The sequence below is a fragment of the Vipera berus genome (genome assembly GCF_964194415.1).
Source record: "Vipera berus genome assembly, chromosome: W".
NCBI lineage: Eukaryota > Metazoa > Chordata > Lepidosauria > Squamata > Viperidae > Vipera > Vipera berus.
Window position 1 is genome coordinate 22,896,637 of NC_138210.1, and position 19,837 is coordinate 22,916,473.

A 19,837-nucleotide genomic window follows, 5' to 3' on the forward strand; every position below is an offset into this window, starting at 1 on the left:
TGAGGAACAGGACTCTGAGGATGATGGGGAGGAACTGGCAAGGCCTCCTTCTCCGGGACCCTCCCCTCTGGCAAGGTCTCCCTCTCCGGGGCCCTCCTTTCTGGCAAGGCTTTTGTCTCCATCTGAAGGCCGACAGGAGCAGCCTGTAATTAGCCAGGGTGGGAACGAGCCTGAGCAGCTGCAGCAGATGGGGAGTGACGAAGATGAATCATGGCTGGATTCCCCAGAACGACACAGAGCCAAGCATTTACAGCAGCGTAAGAAGAGTAGGAGGGCCAAGTATTAGCTGAGTCACTGAGCCACACCCCACAAGGTACAAAAGGGGGTGTGGCTGCTCTCAGGACTTTGTGATGAACAATAATTCAAACCACTTCTGGTCACATCTTCGGAACTCTATTGGATTTTCTACCTGTGTGAAACCCTGGTCTGGCTTCTTGACAACGTTTCTGTATTTCTGTATTTCTGGACTGTTTGTTTGGACGTTATCTCATTTCAGCGGACGCTTGAGGTAACGAGTTTATTTTGGCAGACTGCTTGTATTTTGCTGCCAAGGCTTTATCAGACGGCAAATTACTTCAGCCAGAGCAATTAACCCTTGCTAGTTGTGCCTGCTTGTCTGTCTGTTTGTACCTCGGGGGGGGGGGGGAACAGAACAGAAGCCTTGATGAGTTCCCCTTCTATTCCCTCATCTAAGTACCCCACTGCTTACTTCCCTCCATGTAGATGTAGTACCATTAAGGACTATTTGTTGAGTACAGTTTGTCAGCCAGTTACAAATACATCTGGTGGTAATGCTATCCCACATTTTTCTGGGTTACCAAGAAGTAGGCTGTGGACTACTATATCAAATGCCTTACTGAAATCCAAGTATATTATGTCCATGGCATTTCGCTTGTCTACTAATTTAGTCACTTTGTCAAAGAATGAAATAAGATTGGTTTGGCATGATCTGTTTTTAACAAATCCATGCTGGCTTCTAGTTCTACATCAAGTTCTAGTAACTTGATGACATCCAGGCCATGATTATTGATAGTTCTTGGACCTATATACCCCCAAATCTGGAGGATATCATATTGGGGAAGGAGGGTTTAAAATATTATCATCTGTTTCTGATTTCACAGAACAGCATAAAACCCAAGCAAGGCAAGGAACAGAAAATATGCTGTAAATATGTTACGTTAGAAGGCTAACAATATATATTGTTCTAAAATGTCTGTAGGATAATCATAATTGCCTTTAAAGATAGCACTGAGGAGGAAACTTAAAGCCTTGCCTATTCAAAAAGGCATGGTACAAGTTAATGCCTTTCTCTGCTTGAATCTGTGGGAAGTCACCCCCCCAGAGAAGGAAATATTAAAAGGGCAGAATATATTTCCCTAAAGGATTTTAAAAAGCAGAAACCAACCCTGCCCCCAAGACTCTCTGTCCCAAGCAGAAACCAAGTTTGCAGGAATGCAGATGTGATAATCTTGTCAGGAAACTGGGATTAGGAAGAAAGATCTCTAGAATCAACATCAGCCACAGCCCCAGGGAAGCAGGATATAACCCTTGGGACATAACAGGATTAACCCACCACCATCAAGAATACCAGAAAGGCACACCCAGACTCAGGTCAGAATACGTGACACAGGAAATACAAAGCCTGAAACAGGAAACAACTCCAAACAAAAGGCTCCAGAGGGTATAAAAACCCACTCCCTACATGTGCTCAGTCCTTTTTTCTGCTAGAACCATCCTTCTGTCTGGCTCTCCTCTTCAATAAACTGTAACCTTCTTCCTAAAGCAGTCGCCGTGTTGTTTATCCCCAGCTTGGACTGAACCATGATGAAGACTTTTTCTTCAACAAATCTTTTCTATGCCAAAAAAGCTCACAAGATCAAAGTAGCCCATTTTTAAAAAAATGTGCAGAAAAGAGTATTCATCCTTCCTACCAGCATTCCAAGAACAGTGACAAATGCAAATTTGAATGTAAGGAAAAATGTAAGCAAGTTAAGAGATGGATTCTTAACTAGATAAGTTATATCTGATGGAATTTCTCAACAGAATTATTTGATTCCAATGGATATATATATAGAAGTCAGTTGTAAACAAGTTGCAAAAGCAAGCATTGCTGAACATTATATTATAGTAAAATCTTGATTTCAATGGAAGATTCAAGAGGGTATTTATAAGACTAAAGGCCTATTAAATCTGAAAAGTATTTGTGTATGCATAAAAATTCCACGTGGGGCTAATTTATCTGAGGGAACATCCATCTTCAATAGCATCTCCCCACCCAGTAAGATTGGACAGACTAGGCACATTCCGGGTCCCTTCAGTTAAAGAGCATCATCTGTCAGGCCCTAGGAAACTTGTCTTCTCTGGTGCAGCACCCACTCTTTATAACAGCATCCTTCCAGAGATCCATAGGGCCCCCACTCTGATGATATTCTGACAGTTGTTGAAAACTGGGCTTTGCTTCCAGGGGTGGGGTAGTTAGATAAATGGAAAAAATGTAATACACTGCTCCTTTTTTTATTTAGCTCCATGCATTCCCCCCATGTATTCCACAGCAATATTCAACCCTGATTAAAGAAAGCAGTGCTTGACCACTGCCCACTCTTCATAGCAGGCATACACTTCTTTACAACTGAGTATCAGATATGCACATGGCAGATAAACTCATTAATGTAGTTATACGTTTTCAAAACCCTGTAAATTAGAATGTGAGTGAAACCAAATGACATACAGTAGAAAACATCTCAGCATAAAAGAAAAAAAAGAGACTTACCTATCCCAATCATCATCTCCAGTTCTCCTTCTCCAAGACCTTTCTGCACCAGGCTTATGATGTTCAAAGTCATCATCTATAAACAGAAGGCATTTAATGATTTGTACATGAACCAAATTCTTGGATTCTAAGACAGCAGGACTGATATTCTTTTGAGGAATCATGCTGTGTTTCTGCACTGTCCTTCTAGGAGAACAACTTTTTTCAAATTGCTTTTAATCTTTTTTTTTCCTGTGGTACAACAAAGGGGTTTAGGCTTTCTCCCTTACCGATCACAATGGAAAAGAAAACTGCCATGGCATCCTGCCATCAAAGACCATAGGGAGAGGGCATGGGGGGGACATATGGGCAATAAACCTGTGTGGGGATGCAATGGGAAATAGGGAGGGGGAATGACAGCTTGAAAAAGACCAGGGAATCACGGAACCAGTTTGTGGCAGCACTCAAGGCCACGCACCCCGAGAATGGAATGAGGACTTCTCCAAACATCTCAGCATTTCTCAAAACACCTATGCGGCTCTTCATTGGCTGAAGACGAACTGGTCATGGGGGTAGGCCTGGGATAAGGGTGTCACTGCACGTTTTTTGTTCGTCAGAAAAGTTCATTTCTAACTGTACATTTCCCCTGCTCTCTGCACCTCTGGTGATATCTTATCATGTAACCATAGTGACTCTCATATGTCCAGCTATGTTATGGTTTCAGACTGTTTTGTGCGCATGCCTAGAAAGTTTCTCACAGTTATTCTTTTATTGTCTTTCACTTTGCTGTTACTGTCTGTTATATTAGGATGTAGTCAGCTAGCTCTCTTTATAATATATATTTAGTTTTTGTAATGAAAAGGTATTTAGTAAGATTATGCGTCATGTTTTGTTTCCTTCCTTCATGCACATCATGCATCCTCTGAAGCCCAGTCCTTCGCCCTCTACTAAGGTGATTTATACCTTGACATTTGGTATCGAGGATGGTTTGATTTATGTTTTTAGAGATGCATGTTTCTGCGGCTGTTATAAGTTAGTTAGTTCTAGCGAGGCGGCAGTTATTAACTGCTGAAACATGTCAGGAAGGAAGCCACAGATGAAAAGGGAGGCTAGGAGCCTGTGTGTGGGGCATCTCCCTTCAACTTTACAAACTCTGATCGCTTCAGCCACACGCCTTGGAGAAGACGCACCTGCTCCTGTCGACGATGCAAGGTCAGTCACTCCTTTTTCTACTATTCCAAGCTCCCTGGCAGCTGCTCTTGAAAATGTTCACACTCCAGGGGTTCAAGATGAATTTCAAGGGCTTGGAGCGAAACCTAAAGTTAAGCCGAAGAAAATTCCTTCTGCTCCTTCAAGCCCCAAGCAAACTATGCGAGATAGGGCTATGCAAGGCTACTGTGAACAAATTGGGGTTTTTGAAAAGCGTTTGCAGCAGGCAAAGGAATATGTATCAATGGTTCAGCAATATGAGAGGAGTTATGAGCAAGAACCGGCCATATTGCCACACCCACAAGAAGCCATATTGCCTCCTTCTTTCCGAAAGCCAAAGTCACGCCCATCATTGAGTGTCATGCCAGACGAATGGGAACTGGAGGCTCCTATGTCACATGATTATGGGCTGTCCCAAAGGACATACAGAGCCACAGTGATGCCTGAAGCAAATGTTATAGCACCATCTACTGGTGAAGCTGCATTAAGACATGAATTGGAGCTCTCACTCTCGCAATCTTGCTCAGAGATGCAAGATTTCTGCCGTTATCTGAGGCTCCAGCCCGATGGTGCTAGGATTCCTGTTACTATTGCTTCTCCTGTTAATATTGCTTCTATGCAAGTCTCTCTACCTGACAGAGCACAGCCATATTTAGCCCACACGCAATTGCCACTGGGTTCTCATATGTGAAGGCCAGTGTCATCTGCAGGTTATGCTAATGCACCAGCCCCAGCGCCTCCTGCTGGCCAGGGTGGAATAGCAGCTCAAAGACAGTCACAGCCAGCACCAATACTACCGGCAGCTTCAATGCAACTGCCGCATGTCCAGGCACAGGCACAAACGCCACTGATGCCCCCTGCAGGTTATGGTCAGATAGCACAACCTGCACAGCCAGTACCTCAATTGTATATTCCTCATCAAACACCTTCTATTGTACCACTGGCTGGTGACTCAAAATTAAAGAAGTCAGGACAGAATTACAGGGCATGGGTCAGTGAGGTTGGACTTTTGCTATGCAGAGAAGGTACTCACATGATGGTGTTTAATCCTCCTGCCCAGCCATGGACTCCTGACATATGGGACATGGATAATAGAGCATGCACATTATTGATGTCAATGGACACTGAATTGCAGCTCACGTTTTCACAAGATGCAACTGCCCAACAAATTTGGACTCAGTTAGAGACATGTTATCGGCCTACATCAATTGAGTCTACATGTTTACTTTTGTCTGAGTTCCATGGTTCCAGATTAAAACCTGGTGAACATATTGGAGCACATTTGACTAAAATGAAAGGAATTAGAAAAGAACTGGGTGAAAAAGGCTATCCTATTGATGATTTTCAAATGATCAGCATTATCATCAATTCTTTGAATCATGAGTGGAAAGATGCTATTTCCAAGATTAATCAAGTGCCTATTGCTCAACACACAGTGGATCATGTATGCAGAATTTTAACCGAAGAAGAGGCACTTATGCAAGCTGTGCCACATTTAAGGGAACCACTGTTCTGTACCAGCCTGCTACCGGCCTTGCAGAAAAGGCAACCCCTTTACAGACGGCAAAAGGCTGGAATACGTCTGCAAAATTTATTACAAAAACAAACAAAACATGAAACAAGATACCGGAGCTTTGAAACTCTATCGGAGCGGTTGCTTTCAGCAAACCAGCCCTCCCCCAAACATTCCCTTTATAAAGAGTTCAGGGCGTGGCCTCTCTTTGCCTCCTTCCGAGAAGTCCCACAGCCTTCCTCTGCTTGCTCCTACTTGACTGCCTCCTGCGTCGGGCGTCCTTGAACAGGGCCAGCTGTGGGTCATCTTCATCCACACTGTCAGGCTCACACAGCTGGGTCTCCGTGGTGACCAAGTGGGAGGGGCCTGGCTGGGGCTCTGCGGAGCCTCAAAGCCATCATCAGCAAGTTCTTCAACACCCCCCTCCTCCCCCTCATCTGAGTCATCCGACCCAACTGCCGAACCCACAGGCTGACCCTGAATCACAACAACCACCAGCATCAAGAGCTCCAGTGAGGCGTGCCTTCCGTGGAAGGGCCTACGTTCCAAGGATGCCAAGATGCTACATCTGCAATCGTGTGGGACACGCCACCCGGGATTGTCCCCAACGAGTTCCAGCACCCGTCACGTACCAGCCCAGAGGAACAGATTCCAGAGGAGGCAGAGGTAGAGGCGGATGACAAGGTCATGGTCATGGTTCCAGGCGTGATCCACAAGCTCCACTTGTCACATTGGTTGTGACCAACGATCCACAGTCTCAACCAGAGTACGACAGACGACTTCTTTGGACTTTGGACAGTGGAGCAGCATTACATGTTACCTACAGAAAAGAGCTTTACACAGAGATGCACGAGCCTGAACCTGACCTTCGTGAACTTTACTCTTTTTCAGATCATCCTGTTCAGGTCATGGGAAAAGGAACTGTTTATATTGAAGAGCTCGGTGCTCTCATTCCTGATGTTTACTACGTTCTGTCTGCCAGTAGTAATTTGCTTAGTCAGAGTCACTTGTCTAGGTTTTCTCATTTTCATCTTGAAAAAGCAAGTTATATAGTTAAAAATGGAGATATTGTTGCTGAAACCATGGTGATTGGTGGTGTTTATTACATAAAACCAAAGTCTAAGCAGCAAGAGCAGGCAAGTATACACGTTCCAAAAAGCACAGGCCCAGAGAGAGATGCCACAGAGAGAGATCCTGTTGCTACTCCAAAGGTTCCTAAAGATAATAAAAATACAAAAAAGACACAGGTTGCTCATGACAAGCCTGGGGTTCCTAATAAAAATGTTGAGAATTCACTAACAGGTAAACCTTTGCATTCCAGGTGTATCCCTAAGTGGCATAGAAGATTGGGTCATGCCAGTTTCCGTGTTCTGAAGAAGATGCCAGAGTTCGCAAGAGGTTTGGATCTAAAGGGGTGTAAGGTGTTCTTGGACTGTGCTGTCTGCAAGAAAGCCAAATCCAAAGCAGCAGCAATTCCAAAACACGCTACACGTCTGTCAACACACATTTTTGATTTGGTACACACTGACATAGTGGGTCCTTTTGCACCAACACTTGGTGGTAAAAGATATTTCTTGACAATAGTTGATAATTATTCTAGATATGGATATGTATATCCTATGAAAGAAAAGATCTTTAAAGACTTTGCTAGTCTTCTCTATACCCAATTCGAGGTCAACATTGCCAGAATCCAGAGTGATCATGGTGCTGAATTCATGTCTCAGTGTTTCCAGGACTGGATGCGTGAGAATGGGATAGTACATCAGACACCTGCTCCTTATAATCCAGCTGAAAATGGCAGAACGCAGAAATGGGGTTTTGCAAACCATGATGCGTTGCCTTCTTGAAGATGCCAACCTTGGTCTTCCATACTGGGGTGAAGCTATCAAATATGCTAACCATATCATCAACCGTACTTGGAGTAGTGTGATAAATCAGACCCCTTATTTCATATTGTATGGACACAAGCCTGATCTCTCACATCTCCATATTTTTGGTTCATACGCTATGGTGAATATTCCCTTGGCCCAAAGAAAGAAAGGGGGTCCTGCAGCAAAAAGGATGAGATTTATGGGTATTGATGATAATTCAAAATGGAGCAAATACATTGACTCTCATCATGCTATTGTGGTTTCACAATCTGCTACTTTTGAGGAAGACGCTGACTGGTCCAGGATTCATTCTAATGATCCTGGAGTTTATTTTCCTAGAGATAATGCTGCTGATGCCACGCAACCTGATGATCAAGATCCACAGGAGGTTGTCCCTCCCACGAGTTCTTCTCAACCTACTGTTCCCTCTTCGCAAGCCGCCGATGCTGCCGGTGGCGACGATGATGAAGACGAGGACGACACAGAAGAAGAATGGACGGTTGTTCCGAGACGTTCCAAGAGGTCCACAAAGGGAATCCCTCCAAAACGTTATTCGTGGCAAGTAACAAAAACACCTGTACCTTTGATTTGTAATGTTACACTTCCACCTGAGAAGTTCACACAGATCAAACATCTTCCTGAATCAGAGCAAGATAAATGGTTTGAGGCAATGCAGGCTGAAATGGACAGTCTAAAGAAACTTCCAAGTGTTTACGCCTGCAAGCCCTCCAGCAAACAAGAAAGTTATTGGTACTCGATGGGTCTACAGGATCAAAAAGAAGCTGAATGGTGAGTCGTTGTACAAGGCTAGACTTGTAGCCCAGGGTTTCGCTCAACGTTATCCTGAGGACTATACAAATACATACTCACCCACAGTGCAGACTGAGAGTGTGAAAATCGCCTTAGCCACTGCAACTATCCTTGTCCTAGAAGTTTTCCAGTTTGATGTTGAAACGGCTTATCTACACGCTGATCTAGATGAAGACATCTACATGAGAGGTCCTCCAGGTTTTCGACACCAAGAAGGGGATACCTGGTTTCTACACAAAAGTCTTTATGGTCTGAAACAGTCTGGTTTAATGTGGTACTTATGTCTTTAAGACAAACTAAATTCAATGGGCTTTATTAAGTCCGAAACAGATGAATGCGTGTTTACTAAAAGATCCGGTAATAGGTATAATTCTTGTTTATGTCGATGATATTGTTTAAATTGGTCCAAATAAGCAGATGAGTGAGGTTTTTGCTAAAGCGTTACAAAAGTTTTTCACATTGAAGTCTTTAGGATGTATTAACACTTATTTAGGTGTTCAAGTTGTCAAAACTCAGAAGGGGTTTAGTCTCACACAAGAAGATTGAACAACTGTGCACATAGAACAATATCAGACCTCTGAAAAGTATAAGCATGCATATGTACTCAGTACTTGGTTTGGGCCCCTTTTGCAGCAATTACTGCCTCAATGAGCATGGCATGGAAGCTATCAGCCTGTGGCACTGATAGGTGTTATGGAAGACCAGGATGCTTCAATAGCGGTCTTCAGCTCTTCTGCATTGTTCGGTCTCATGTCTCTCATCTTTCTCTTGGCAATGCCCCATAGATTCTCTATGGGGTTCAGGTCAGGCGAGTTTGCTGGCCAATCAAGCACAGTAATCCCACGGTCATTGAACCAGGTTTTGGTGCTTTTGGCAGTGTGGGCAGGTGCCAAGTCCTGCTGGAAAATGAAGTCAGCATCCCCATAAAGCTCGTCTGCGGAAGGAAGCATGAAGTGCTCCAAAATCTCCTGGTAGATGGCTGCATTGACCCTGGACTTAATGAAGCACAGTGGACCAACACCAGCAGATGACATGGCTCCCCAAATCAACACAGACTGTGGAAACTTCACACTGGACTTCAAGCATCTTGCAGCGTGTGCCTCTCCATTCTTCCTCCAGACAGGTTTCCAAATGAGATGCAAAAGTTGGACTTTGGACCACTGAGCAACAGACCAGGTCTGCTTTTCTTTAGCCCAGGTAAGACGCTTCTGACCTTGTTTGTTTTTCAGGAGCGGCTTGACAAGAGGAATACGACATTTGAAGCCCATGTCCAGGATCCGTCTGTGTGTGGTGGCTCTTGATGCACTGACTCCAGCCTCAGTCCACTACTTGTGAAAGTCCCCAACACTTTTGAATGGCCTTTTCCTGACAATCCTCTCCAGGCTGCGGTCATCCCTGCTGCTTGTGCACCTTTTTCTTCCACACTTTTCCCTTCCACATAACTTTCTATTAATGTGCTTTGATACAGCACTTTGGGAACATCCAACTTCTTTTGCAATTACCTTTTGAGGCTTTCCCTCCTTATGGAGGGTGTCAATGATGGTTTTCTGCACAACTGTCAGGTCAGCAGTCTTCCCCATGATTGTGATTCCTACTGAACCAGACTGAGAGACCATTTAAAGGCTCAGGAACCCTTTGCAGGTGTTATGGCTTAATTAGCTGATTAGAGTGGGACACTTTAAGCTTAGAATATTGCACCTTTTCACAATATTCTAATATTCTGAGATTGTGGATTTGGGGTCTTCATGAGCTGTAAGCCATAATCATCACAACTATGACAAATCAGTGCTTGAACTATCTTGCTTTGCATCTAATGAGTCTATCTCGTATATTAGTTTCCCCTTTTAAGTTGCATTACTGAAATAAATGAACTTTTGCACAATATTCTAATTTTTCGAGTTTCACCTGTATTATAGGCTAGTTTGGAATATCTTATTCCAATTAGGTAAAACTTAAAAATAGGACATGGATATTTATATGTGAAAATATATTGAAAATTGTTCTAACTGATTGTGTTACAATTAGAAATGTATTAATTTGACTACGCTATCATAACTAAGGGAATTGGAGAGGGAATTCTTGATGATGTAACTTGACCTATCTACAAATGACTTTGTTATTTACTACTGTTTACTTTTAACTACCCAACCACCTTATTGCTTCATAAATACCTGGATGTAAAACTAAAAAATCAATAAAACTTCTATTAAAATAATTTAAAAAAGGATTTTCATCCGTGGAATTTTTCTTAGGTTCTGAGTTTGTTAAAATCGGCTTTAAGATTTTAAGTTTAAGATACTGGCTGGATTATTTTCTATTGCTTGTGTTTCCACTGTATTGCATTCCAATATGACGTAGTCACTCTCACCCAAAGTTCCAGCAACTTCAACACCCTCTATCACTTCTTTTCTATTAGTAAGAATTAGGTCCAGTATCGCTTTTCCTCTACTTCCTTCCTCTACCTTTTGGATGACAAAGTTGTCAGCTAGTTTGGTTAGGAATCTCTTTGATCTCCCACTTGCTGCAGAGTTTGTCTCCCAGTTGATATCAGGGTAGTTAAAGTCTCCCATTACTACTGAGGTATATTTCCTACATACATTCATTAATTGATTAGCAAATATTTCATCTATGTCTTCTGCTTGGTTGGGTGGCCTGTAGTATACACCTATAGCAATGTCATTCTTTTTCCCTTTTATATTGACCCGTATGGATTCTAGGAGGTTTTCATCCTTGGTTTTGTGGATTTCTTTAGTTTTATATACAGGTGAAACTCGAAAAATTAGAATATCATTCAAAAGTTCATTTATTTCAGTAATGTCCCACTCTAATCAGCTAATTAAGCCATAACACCTGCAAAGGGTTCCTGAGCCTTTAAATGGTCTCTCAGTCTGGTTCAGTAGGAATCACAATCATGGGGAAGACTGCTGACCTGACAGTTGTACAGAAAACCATCAATGACACCCTCCACAAGGAGGGAAAGCCTCAAAAGGTAATTGCAAAAGAAGTTGGATGTTCCCAAAGTGCTGTATCAAAGCACATTAATAGAAAGTTATGTGGAAGGGAAAAGTGTGGAAGAAAAAGGTGCACAAGCAGCAGGGATGACCGCAGCCTGGAGAGGATTGTCAGGAAAAGGCCATTCAAAAGTGTTGGGGACTTTCACAAGGAGTGGACTGAGGCTGGAGTCAGTGCATCAAGAGCCACCACACACAGTCGGATCCTGGACATGGGCTTCAAATGTCGTATTCCTCTTGTCAAGCCGCTCCTGAAAAACAAACAAGGTCAGAAGCATCTTATCTGGGCTAAAGAAAAACAGACCTGGTCTGTTGCTCAGTGGTCCAAAGTCCTCTTTTCTGATGAGAGCAACCTTTGCATCTCATTTGGAAACCAAGGACCCAGCGTCTGGAGGAAGAATGGAGAGGCACACACTGCAAGATGCTTGAAGTCCAGTGTGATGTTTCCACAGTCTGTGTTGATTTGGGGAGCCATGTCATCTGCTGGTGTTGGTCCACTATGTGTTGTGATTCAGGGTCAGCCTGTGGGTTCGGCAGTTGGGTCGGACGACTCAGAGGAGGAGGGGGGTGTTGAAGACCTTGCTGATGATAGCCCTCAGCCAGGCCCCTCCCACTTGGTCACCACGGAGACCCAGCTGTGTGAGCCTGACAGTGTGGATGAAGATGACCCACAGCTGGCCCTGTTCAAGGACGCCTGACGCAGGAGGCAGTCAATTAGGAGTAAACAGAGGAAGGCAATGGGGCTTCTCGGAAGGAGGCAGACAGAAGCCATGCCCTGAACTCTATATAAGGGGAATGTCTGGGAGGGCTGGTTTGCTGAAGGCAACCGCTCGGATAGTTCGTGTTTCTTGGTTCGTGTCTTGTTTGTTTTTGTAGTAATAAATTTGGCAGGCGTAATTCCAGCCTCTTGCCGTTTCTAAAGGGGTTGCCTTTTCTGCAGGGCTGGTAGCAGGCTGGTACAGAACACTGTGCTTCATTAAGTCCAGGGTCAACTCAGCCGTCTACCAGGAGATTTTGGAGCACTTCATGCTTCCTTCCGCAGACGAGCTTTATGGGGATGCTGACTTCATTTTCCAGCAGGACGTGGCACCTGCCCACACTGCCAAAAGCACCAAAACCTGGTTCAATGACCGTGGGATTACTGTGCTTGATTGGCCAGCAAACTCGCCTGACCTGAACCCCATAGAGAATCTATGGGGCATTGCCAAGAGAAAGATGAGAGACATGAGACCAAACAATGCAGAAGAGCTGAAGACCGCTATTGAAGCATCCTGGTCTTCCATAACACCTCAGCAGTGCCACAGGCTGATAGCTTCCAGGCCAGGCCGCATTGAGGCAGTAATTGCTGCAAAAGGGGCCCAAACCAAGTACTGAGTACATATGCATGCTTATACTTTTCAGAGGTCCGATATTGTTCTATGTAGACTCCTTGTTTTATTGATTGCATGTAATATTCTAATTTTCTGAGATTGTGGATTTGGGGTTTTCATGAGCTGTACGCCATAATCATCACAATTATGACAAATCACAGCTTGAACTATCTTGTTTTGCATGTAATGAGTCTATCTCATATATTAGTTCCCCCTTTTAAGTTGCATTACTGAAATAAATGAACTTTTGCACGATATTCTAATTTTTCGAGGTTCACCTGTAGTTTTGGTCACATTACAAAAAAAATTGAGACTTTGAAAAAGTGCAAAGAGCAACTAAGATGATTAAAGGCCTGGAGACTAAAACATGAACGGTCGCAAGATTTGGATTTGGCTAGTCTAGAGAGAAGGACTAGGGGGGACATGATAGCAGTAGTCCAGTATTTGAGAGGTTGCCACAAAGAGGAGGGGGTCAACTTATTTTCCAAAACACCAGAGGGCAGGACAAGGAACAGTGGATGAAAACTAATCAAGGAGAAAAGCAACCTGGAATTATGGAGAAACTTTAACAGTGAGATCAATTAACCAGTGGAACAGCTTCCCTTCAGAAGTTGTGGGCGATTCATCGCTGGAGGTTTTTAAAAAAGGACTGGACAGCCACCTGTCTGAAATGGTATAGGGTCTCCTACTTGAGCAGGGGGTTGTACTAGAAGACCTCCAAGGTCCCTTCCAGCTCTATTCTGATTCACTAACAGCAACTATATATTTCCCTCCATGTACTAGTACTTCAAGTTGACCCTGTTTGTTCCCTAAACTTTGAGCATTTGAGTCCTTTATGGGTATTTTTCTTTTAATATTTTATTAATTTTCCAATTTTATATTTAAGTACTTAAAAAGCAACGTGGTGACTGGGTTAATCAATAGTTCGATAACAAAATCTTTAGTACAAATCTCAGGTTACATCATCAGATATTTCTTCTTTTTCCCTTAACATTAACTGTCTCATATTCAAGCTAGTACAGTTCTAGTTATATCAACTCAATAAAAACATCATTATTACATTTATCAATAAATTTTTAGCTTATATATATACCTTAATAACATTCAATCTTCATAAACAATCCATATCCCGTTATTAATTTTTACCCAATTTTTAGTTTCTCATCATTATTCCAATTTAACCTTTGATATTTATAATTTTCAGACTTTGGGTAACCAAGATTTCCCTTGTCTCAATTCATAACAAAATATAATATCTAAAATACACATTTTATCTATTTAAATGTAATCTTGTTCTATTTCATAAAAGTTATCAATTTCCCACCATATTAAATCATCTACTTAATAATACAATATCCCCTTTAATAAATCAAAACCATTATGTATATTACCTGGGTTAATCAATAAATCAAACATATTCATAATAATTTTCTTTTCCCTTTGTCTAATTTTTAAATATTAAACAGATAAAACCTTATTTTCAACTAATTTCCAAGTATTTAAAATCTAATGACCAAGATTCCCCTTATCTCAACATCTCCCTTTAACCCTGTAATTAATAATATGAAATCCCCTCTAATAAGTAAAAACCCCAATTTTCTTCAACTTTATTCTGGCTTTCTTCCTTTGCCAACTAGGCTTCCATATCAGTGCTTTTAGATCGTCAAATATATCTCCCTCTATTATTATATATGTTATCTGAAATAAAGGAGACCATTAAATTGCCAGTTCTCTGGAAGGACTAGCCCATTTGTATTCATTGAATTGTCTCCCTGTTATTCCAGTTCCCCATGCTTGCTCTGATATATTTGTCTTCCATTCAATCTGTTCTTCTTTCTCAAATTTCTTCTGATTTATATAGAAAGTCATTTCCATTTTCAGTGTTGTCGCTTCCTTTTCTGGATTTTCCATCAGCTGTATTTGTTGGTCAATTGAGTCCTCTGTCTTAATATTTCATTGTCCCACTTCTGTTATCTTCTGCACTGTTGGTTCTTTGGTTGTAGTCAAAGTTTCAATTTGTGTATCTAAGCTGGTGTCTTGGTCCTTTATGTTAGGTCTTATTTTATCACAAGCTGAAAGAATGGTTTCGTGTATTTCTTTCAACATGGAAAGAATCTTTTCCTGGTCTTCATCCATCTCTTTCATGTGTTTATAAATAGTCTTTCTAGTAAAAGTTGTTTCTCAAGCAAAATTTTGTAGTCCAAGGTATTTCAACATCTCATATAGTGACCAATATTCCTCAAGTAAAGAGATAGGAAAGCAATTTCCCACATATAACTCTGAAAGTGAGTAAAGGTTTACATTCACAGTTCAAGTAGGTCAGCTATGCCACCCAGCTGTTCTCTTATAGCTAAGTCTCTCACAGTTGGTGCCAAGGTCAGAAAGGTCTTATCTAAGGTCTGAGCTTCAAGCCAAGTCTCTTTTAGAAAATAACAAGTTGTAATACCAGACTTCGGCACAAGAAGTCACTGATGCCGTTTAAGGTTTTTCAAGTCCAAAATCTTTCTAATCCTTTTTCCAATTTTATTTCTTTTTTGTAGATAAAAACAAGAGTCTCCAGTAAAAATAGGAAAATTTTTGGTCCCCAAGTTTCAGGAACATATAAATCTGATTAGATTAAAATTGTTCTTAATGCTTTGATTCCCCTGGGCAGTCAGATGCCCCTATTCTTAGAGGGTGGGATAGAAATTCCCTTCCCTCTTTCCTCACAGGGGGATAGATATTTCGAGCAGCTTTTGCAGGAAAAGAAGGTACTTAGGGTAAAGAGAAGATCAGATCTCACCCAGTTTCATCCATGTAGCTTTTGAAGTGCTTGATAGTGAGTTTGACTTTGGCTGTCTGCAGCCTAATAATGGGCCATATTGCTATGGCCAGTCTTTCCTCCGCCAGTTTGGAGGGCTGCCCCGGATTGAGCGGAAGGGCTACCGCCCTCCTGCAATCAAGCAGGGGTCCCCTCCTTGCTCGTCACCCCTACAGGGTGACTTTCGACCCTTTCCAGGGTTCCCCAGAGAAAGGAAATTGGACATGGAAGACGGAGCTCGCCTTCCAAGTGCCTACGACGGCCGCAGTGGCAAACCGGAAGTCCTTTATGGGTATTTTTCTTGTATCGCCTACTTTATAACTTGTGTTTTCATTCTTTCCATCACTCTCTACTTATGTTTTCCTTTTTTATTTCTTCTCTTTAATCCCTACCTCATGTGATGTGTTATCTAGGAGATGCTTTGCTCTTAACCCTCTACTTCCTGACTTGAAAGTTTATCCCTTTCCTCCCTGTTCACAAGTGTTTTGTACTTATCCTTTTCTTCCCTGCTTTCTTACCCTTTGGTTGCCTGGCCACTGCCAGGGTTTTCAGGTACAATGTGCTGGTGTGGGCACTCTGCTTAGCTGGTCCACTACGCTGCTCTCAGCTGATCTGACATGCTGCTCAGTTGGTCCTCTGAGATGCTCTAAACCACTGCTAATCCACTGTGGTCTTAGTCGCTCCTTGGTATGCTTTGCTCCTCTGCCATGTAGCTCTGCACCGCTGCTGCTCAAGGTCTGCCATACTGCTCTCACAGCTGCTGATTTGCTGCCACCTAGCTCCGTTTCACCGCTGCTCAGTGGCCTCTCTCTGCACCGCACTGGCTCCGCTCAGGTGTCAGGCTGGGTCACTGGGCTGCCTCTCCTCCTCTCAGATGGGTCGCTGGGCCATCTCTAGTTTGGGACACTGGGCTGCCTCTCAGCTGGGCCACCTGACAGTTGGGCCATCTCTCACTTCTTTGTTCAAGGAGTTCAAGTTCTTTTTAGTCCCTCCTGTAGCTAATCTTGATGTTGCCCTCTCCCATGCCATATATATTCCTCTTCCTCTGCTCAGTATAGTTCCCTATCCCAGGAATAGAGAAGAGATAAAGCCCATCTGGTCTAGTTGGTGCAATTACTACAGAAATCAGGAAGCCACTGAGCAAACACCATATGGAGACACCAATTGGTTTAAGATAGAGAAGTGTGTGACAAGGTTGCATTCTCTCCCTTTTTTAATTCAACCTGTATGCCGAAATGATGAGAAAATCAGATCTTGAAAAATAAAAAATCGGGGTAAAGATTGGAGGAATAAACAGCACAATCTTCGATATGCTGAGAGTATCTAATAAAGGCATAAGGACGGGTGGGAGGAAAACAAATCCCTCAAAAGAACAAGGTCAAATGGAAGGAAATAGGAAATAAAAACGGAACACAGTAACACGCCCACCACAAACACTTTATTCTACCTCTGACATCATATGCCTTTATTTCGCTTTTATTAGCCACAAGACCAACCTCCGCAATACCAGGCTCTCAAAGTACTGCCACTAAACCAGTGACATCTTTTCCTTCCCATCCCCAAGAAACACTTCCAAGTATCCCTTAATCTTCCCGCTTCCTCCCTCATCGTAGCACTTTCAAACCTCGGAAACCCTCCCCAGGTGTCCCTCAATCCAACCCCTCACCCACACCCTCAGGACAAGCCTAACGCGCCTGTATAGCCCAGCGTGTCTTCTCACGAGTAAACACACACGCTGGCGGCGCAAATAGCAGCATCTCTTCTCCGATAGCCCACGAGATCAATGAGATCAGCTGCTTCTTCCCACTCACCCTAGGGCGTCCCCCACCCGATTGGGGCCCGCGGCTTTCCCCACGCGTCAGCCGCACCCACTTGGTCTTGGGAGTACGAGAAGGAAATCCGCACCTGCTCCTGCTCCTGCTCCTCCCAGGGCGGCTGCCATGGCGTCGGATCTTGCCGGATCGCGGCGTAAAAGCCCGCAACCCTCGTACCTCTCCCAACGGCAGGAGCTACTCTCTTTCAGAAATGACTGCCAGCCGCGAAGCGTAAATCTAGCACAACATGGCGGCCGGCTGGTGAAGAGAAAACAGAGGCGGGTGGAGAGCGCCGCTGAAAGTGCCGCGTTGTACTCTGGGATACTGGAAGACTGACTGTTCCGCTCCGGTGCAGAAGATGGTGGACTCGGCCGAATGGCCAATCTGCCGCATTGGAGACAAGGCGAGGGAGAAGGGGGAGGGCGTTGCGGTGACGCCACGGATTCTAACATAAGCCGAGGAAAGCGAGCCTCTCTTTCCCATGACTTTATGGTCATACTGACCAAAAAAAACAACCACCCTGAATTGCCAGGCGCATGCGCGTAAGGAGATTTTTTAAAAAAAATTATTATTATTTTACTTGCTTATTTATTTCAGAATCAGAATAGAGCTGGAAGGGACCTTGCAGGTTTTCTAGTCCAGCCCCCTGCTCAAGCAGGAGTCCCTATAACATTTCACACAAGTGGTTGTCCAGTCTCTTCTTTAAAATCTCCAGTGATGAACCACCCACAACTTCTGAAGGCAAGCTGTTCCATTGGTTAATTGTCCTCACTGTTAGGAACTTTCTCCTTAATTCCAGGTTGCTTCTCTCCTTGATTAATTTCCATCCGTTGTTTCTTGTCTTGCTTTCTGGTGCTTTGGAAAATAAATTGACTCCCTCCTTGTGGCAGCCTCTCAAATACTAGAATACTGCTATCATGTCTCTTCCCCCCCCCCCAGTCCTTCTTTTCTCTAGACTGGCCATTCCCAAATCCTGCACTGGTTCTTCATATGTTTTTGCCTCTAGGCCCTTAATCATCTTAGTTGCTCTTCCTTGCACTTTTTCCAAAGTCTCAACATCTCTTTTGTAATGTGACCAAAACTGGATGCAGTATTCCAGGTATGGTCTTACTAAGGCTTTGTAAAGCGGTACTAATACTTCACGTGCACCAAGATTTTTTAAAGATACAATACAATGGTTCTGAGATAACATCTGCCAACTCCTTCAGAACGTTGGGATGTAATTCTTCAGGTACCGGTGATTTATATTCATCAAGGTCAGACAGGTGTTCTCTTACCATTTTCTTGATTATTTTATTTTTTATTTCTAGTTCGTCTTTTACAGTTATGTTTTTGGTAGGTTGGCCTACAGCACAGGTGTCAAACTAGCCACATCACATGACGTGTTGCGATGTATTGCAACTCTTTGCATTGCCAGCAATGGGGTGGGCGAGGCTTCGGTATGATGAAACTGGCCCATGGCTGGCAGTTTGACACCCCTGGCCTATAGTTTCTTTTCTGCTTTCTACTGCCTGTTACTTCCTTGTCATCTTCTCTCTTTAGTGGACTGAGTGTTTCCTTGACTTTTTTTGTTATTTATATGGTGAAAGAAACTGTTTTTATTATCTTTGACTTTTGTTGCAAGTCTTTGTTCATTCTGAGCCTTTGCTTTCCTGACTTCAAGTTTGCAGATTCGGGCTGTCTGCTGATATTCTGCCTTAGTTATCTGTCCCTCTTTCTATTTTTTCCATTTTTTGTACTTGTTCTTTTTGTCTTTCAGTTTATCAGATAGATCTTTGTGCAACCATGCTGGTTTCTTCTTGGATTTCTTGTTTTTCTTTTTCAGTGGTACTGTGTTGGACTGGGCTTTATTATTCGGCAGCAAATCAATTTATTATTGATTTGCCGCCCATCTCGTAAGGAAACGACTGTGCGCGGCTTCCAGCATTAAAATATTAAAATCCTAACAAATACCTTTAAAAGAATAAAAATAGAAATCCCATTCAAGATAAAATATAGTTAAAAGATGGGGAGGGAGGTGGGATTGCCTCTTAATTCAACAACCACCTCCAATGTGATACTCCCCCATTGGGGCCCCAAGCCATCTGGCAGAGCCAGGTCTTCAAGCTCCTGCAGAAGGACAGAAGGGTGGGAGCCAATCTTACCTCAGGGGGTAAGATGTTCCAAAGGACAGGAGCCATAGCAGAGAAGCCCCTTTTCCTGGAGCCCACTAGCTGGAATTTCTTGACCAATGGGGCCTGCAGAAAACCAGGTCTGTCTGTGCAACCCCATACAGAACTAAGTTGGTTAAAGCTCTGTGCACTCAAACCCTTTCTGTCTTGCCAGGGTTCAGCCAAAGCCTGTTGTCCCCCATCCAGGCCCCCACAGCCTCCAAGCACCACGAGTCAGTGACAACAGCATCACATGGATTACCAGGGATGGAGATATAAAGTGGAGTATCATCAGCATACTCAACCCCTGGTGGTGAATGATCTCACCCAGAGGCTTCGTGTAGATGTTTAAAAAGAACAGGGAGAGTACCGAGCCCTGCAGTATGCCACAGAGGAGCGGCCATGGGCTGGACCTCTCACTCCCTATCAACACCGATTGGGACTGGCCTTAGAGAAAGGAGCCAAACCAACACAAAACTGCGCCACCCAGTCCCAAACACAGCAGCCAGCCCAAAAGGATACTGGTAAGTGTGCACCAAT

The 19,837-nt window shown here is 43.3% G+C and overlaps 1 protein-coding gene across 4 annotated transcripts in view; it reads right to left on the reverse strand.

Annotated features, from left to right (window-relative positions):
• Positions 1 to 17,441, reverse strand: part of LOC308676208 (RNA-binding protein 33-like) — a 293,110-nt gene extending 275,669 nt beyond the window's left edge. For 3 of the 4 annotated variants that reach the window (XM_081341982.1, XM_081341984.1, XM_081341983.1), the window contains exons 1-2: positions 17,239 to 17,441; positions 2,771 to 2,846 (exon numbers count right to left, since the gene is read on the reverse strand). In XM_081341982.1, the coding sequence (XP_081198108.1) occupies positions 2,771 to 2,846; positions 17,239 to 17,275 (113 nt within the window). In that variant the 5' untranslated portion in view covers positions 17,276 to 17,441. The remainder of the gene's footprint in view (positions 1 to 2,770; positions 2,847 to 17,238) is intronic. The other variant, XM_081341985.1, reaches the window with a different exon arrangement.
• Between the last annotated feature and the right edge of the window lie 2,396 nt (positions 17,442 to 19,837).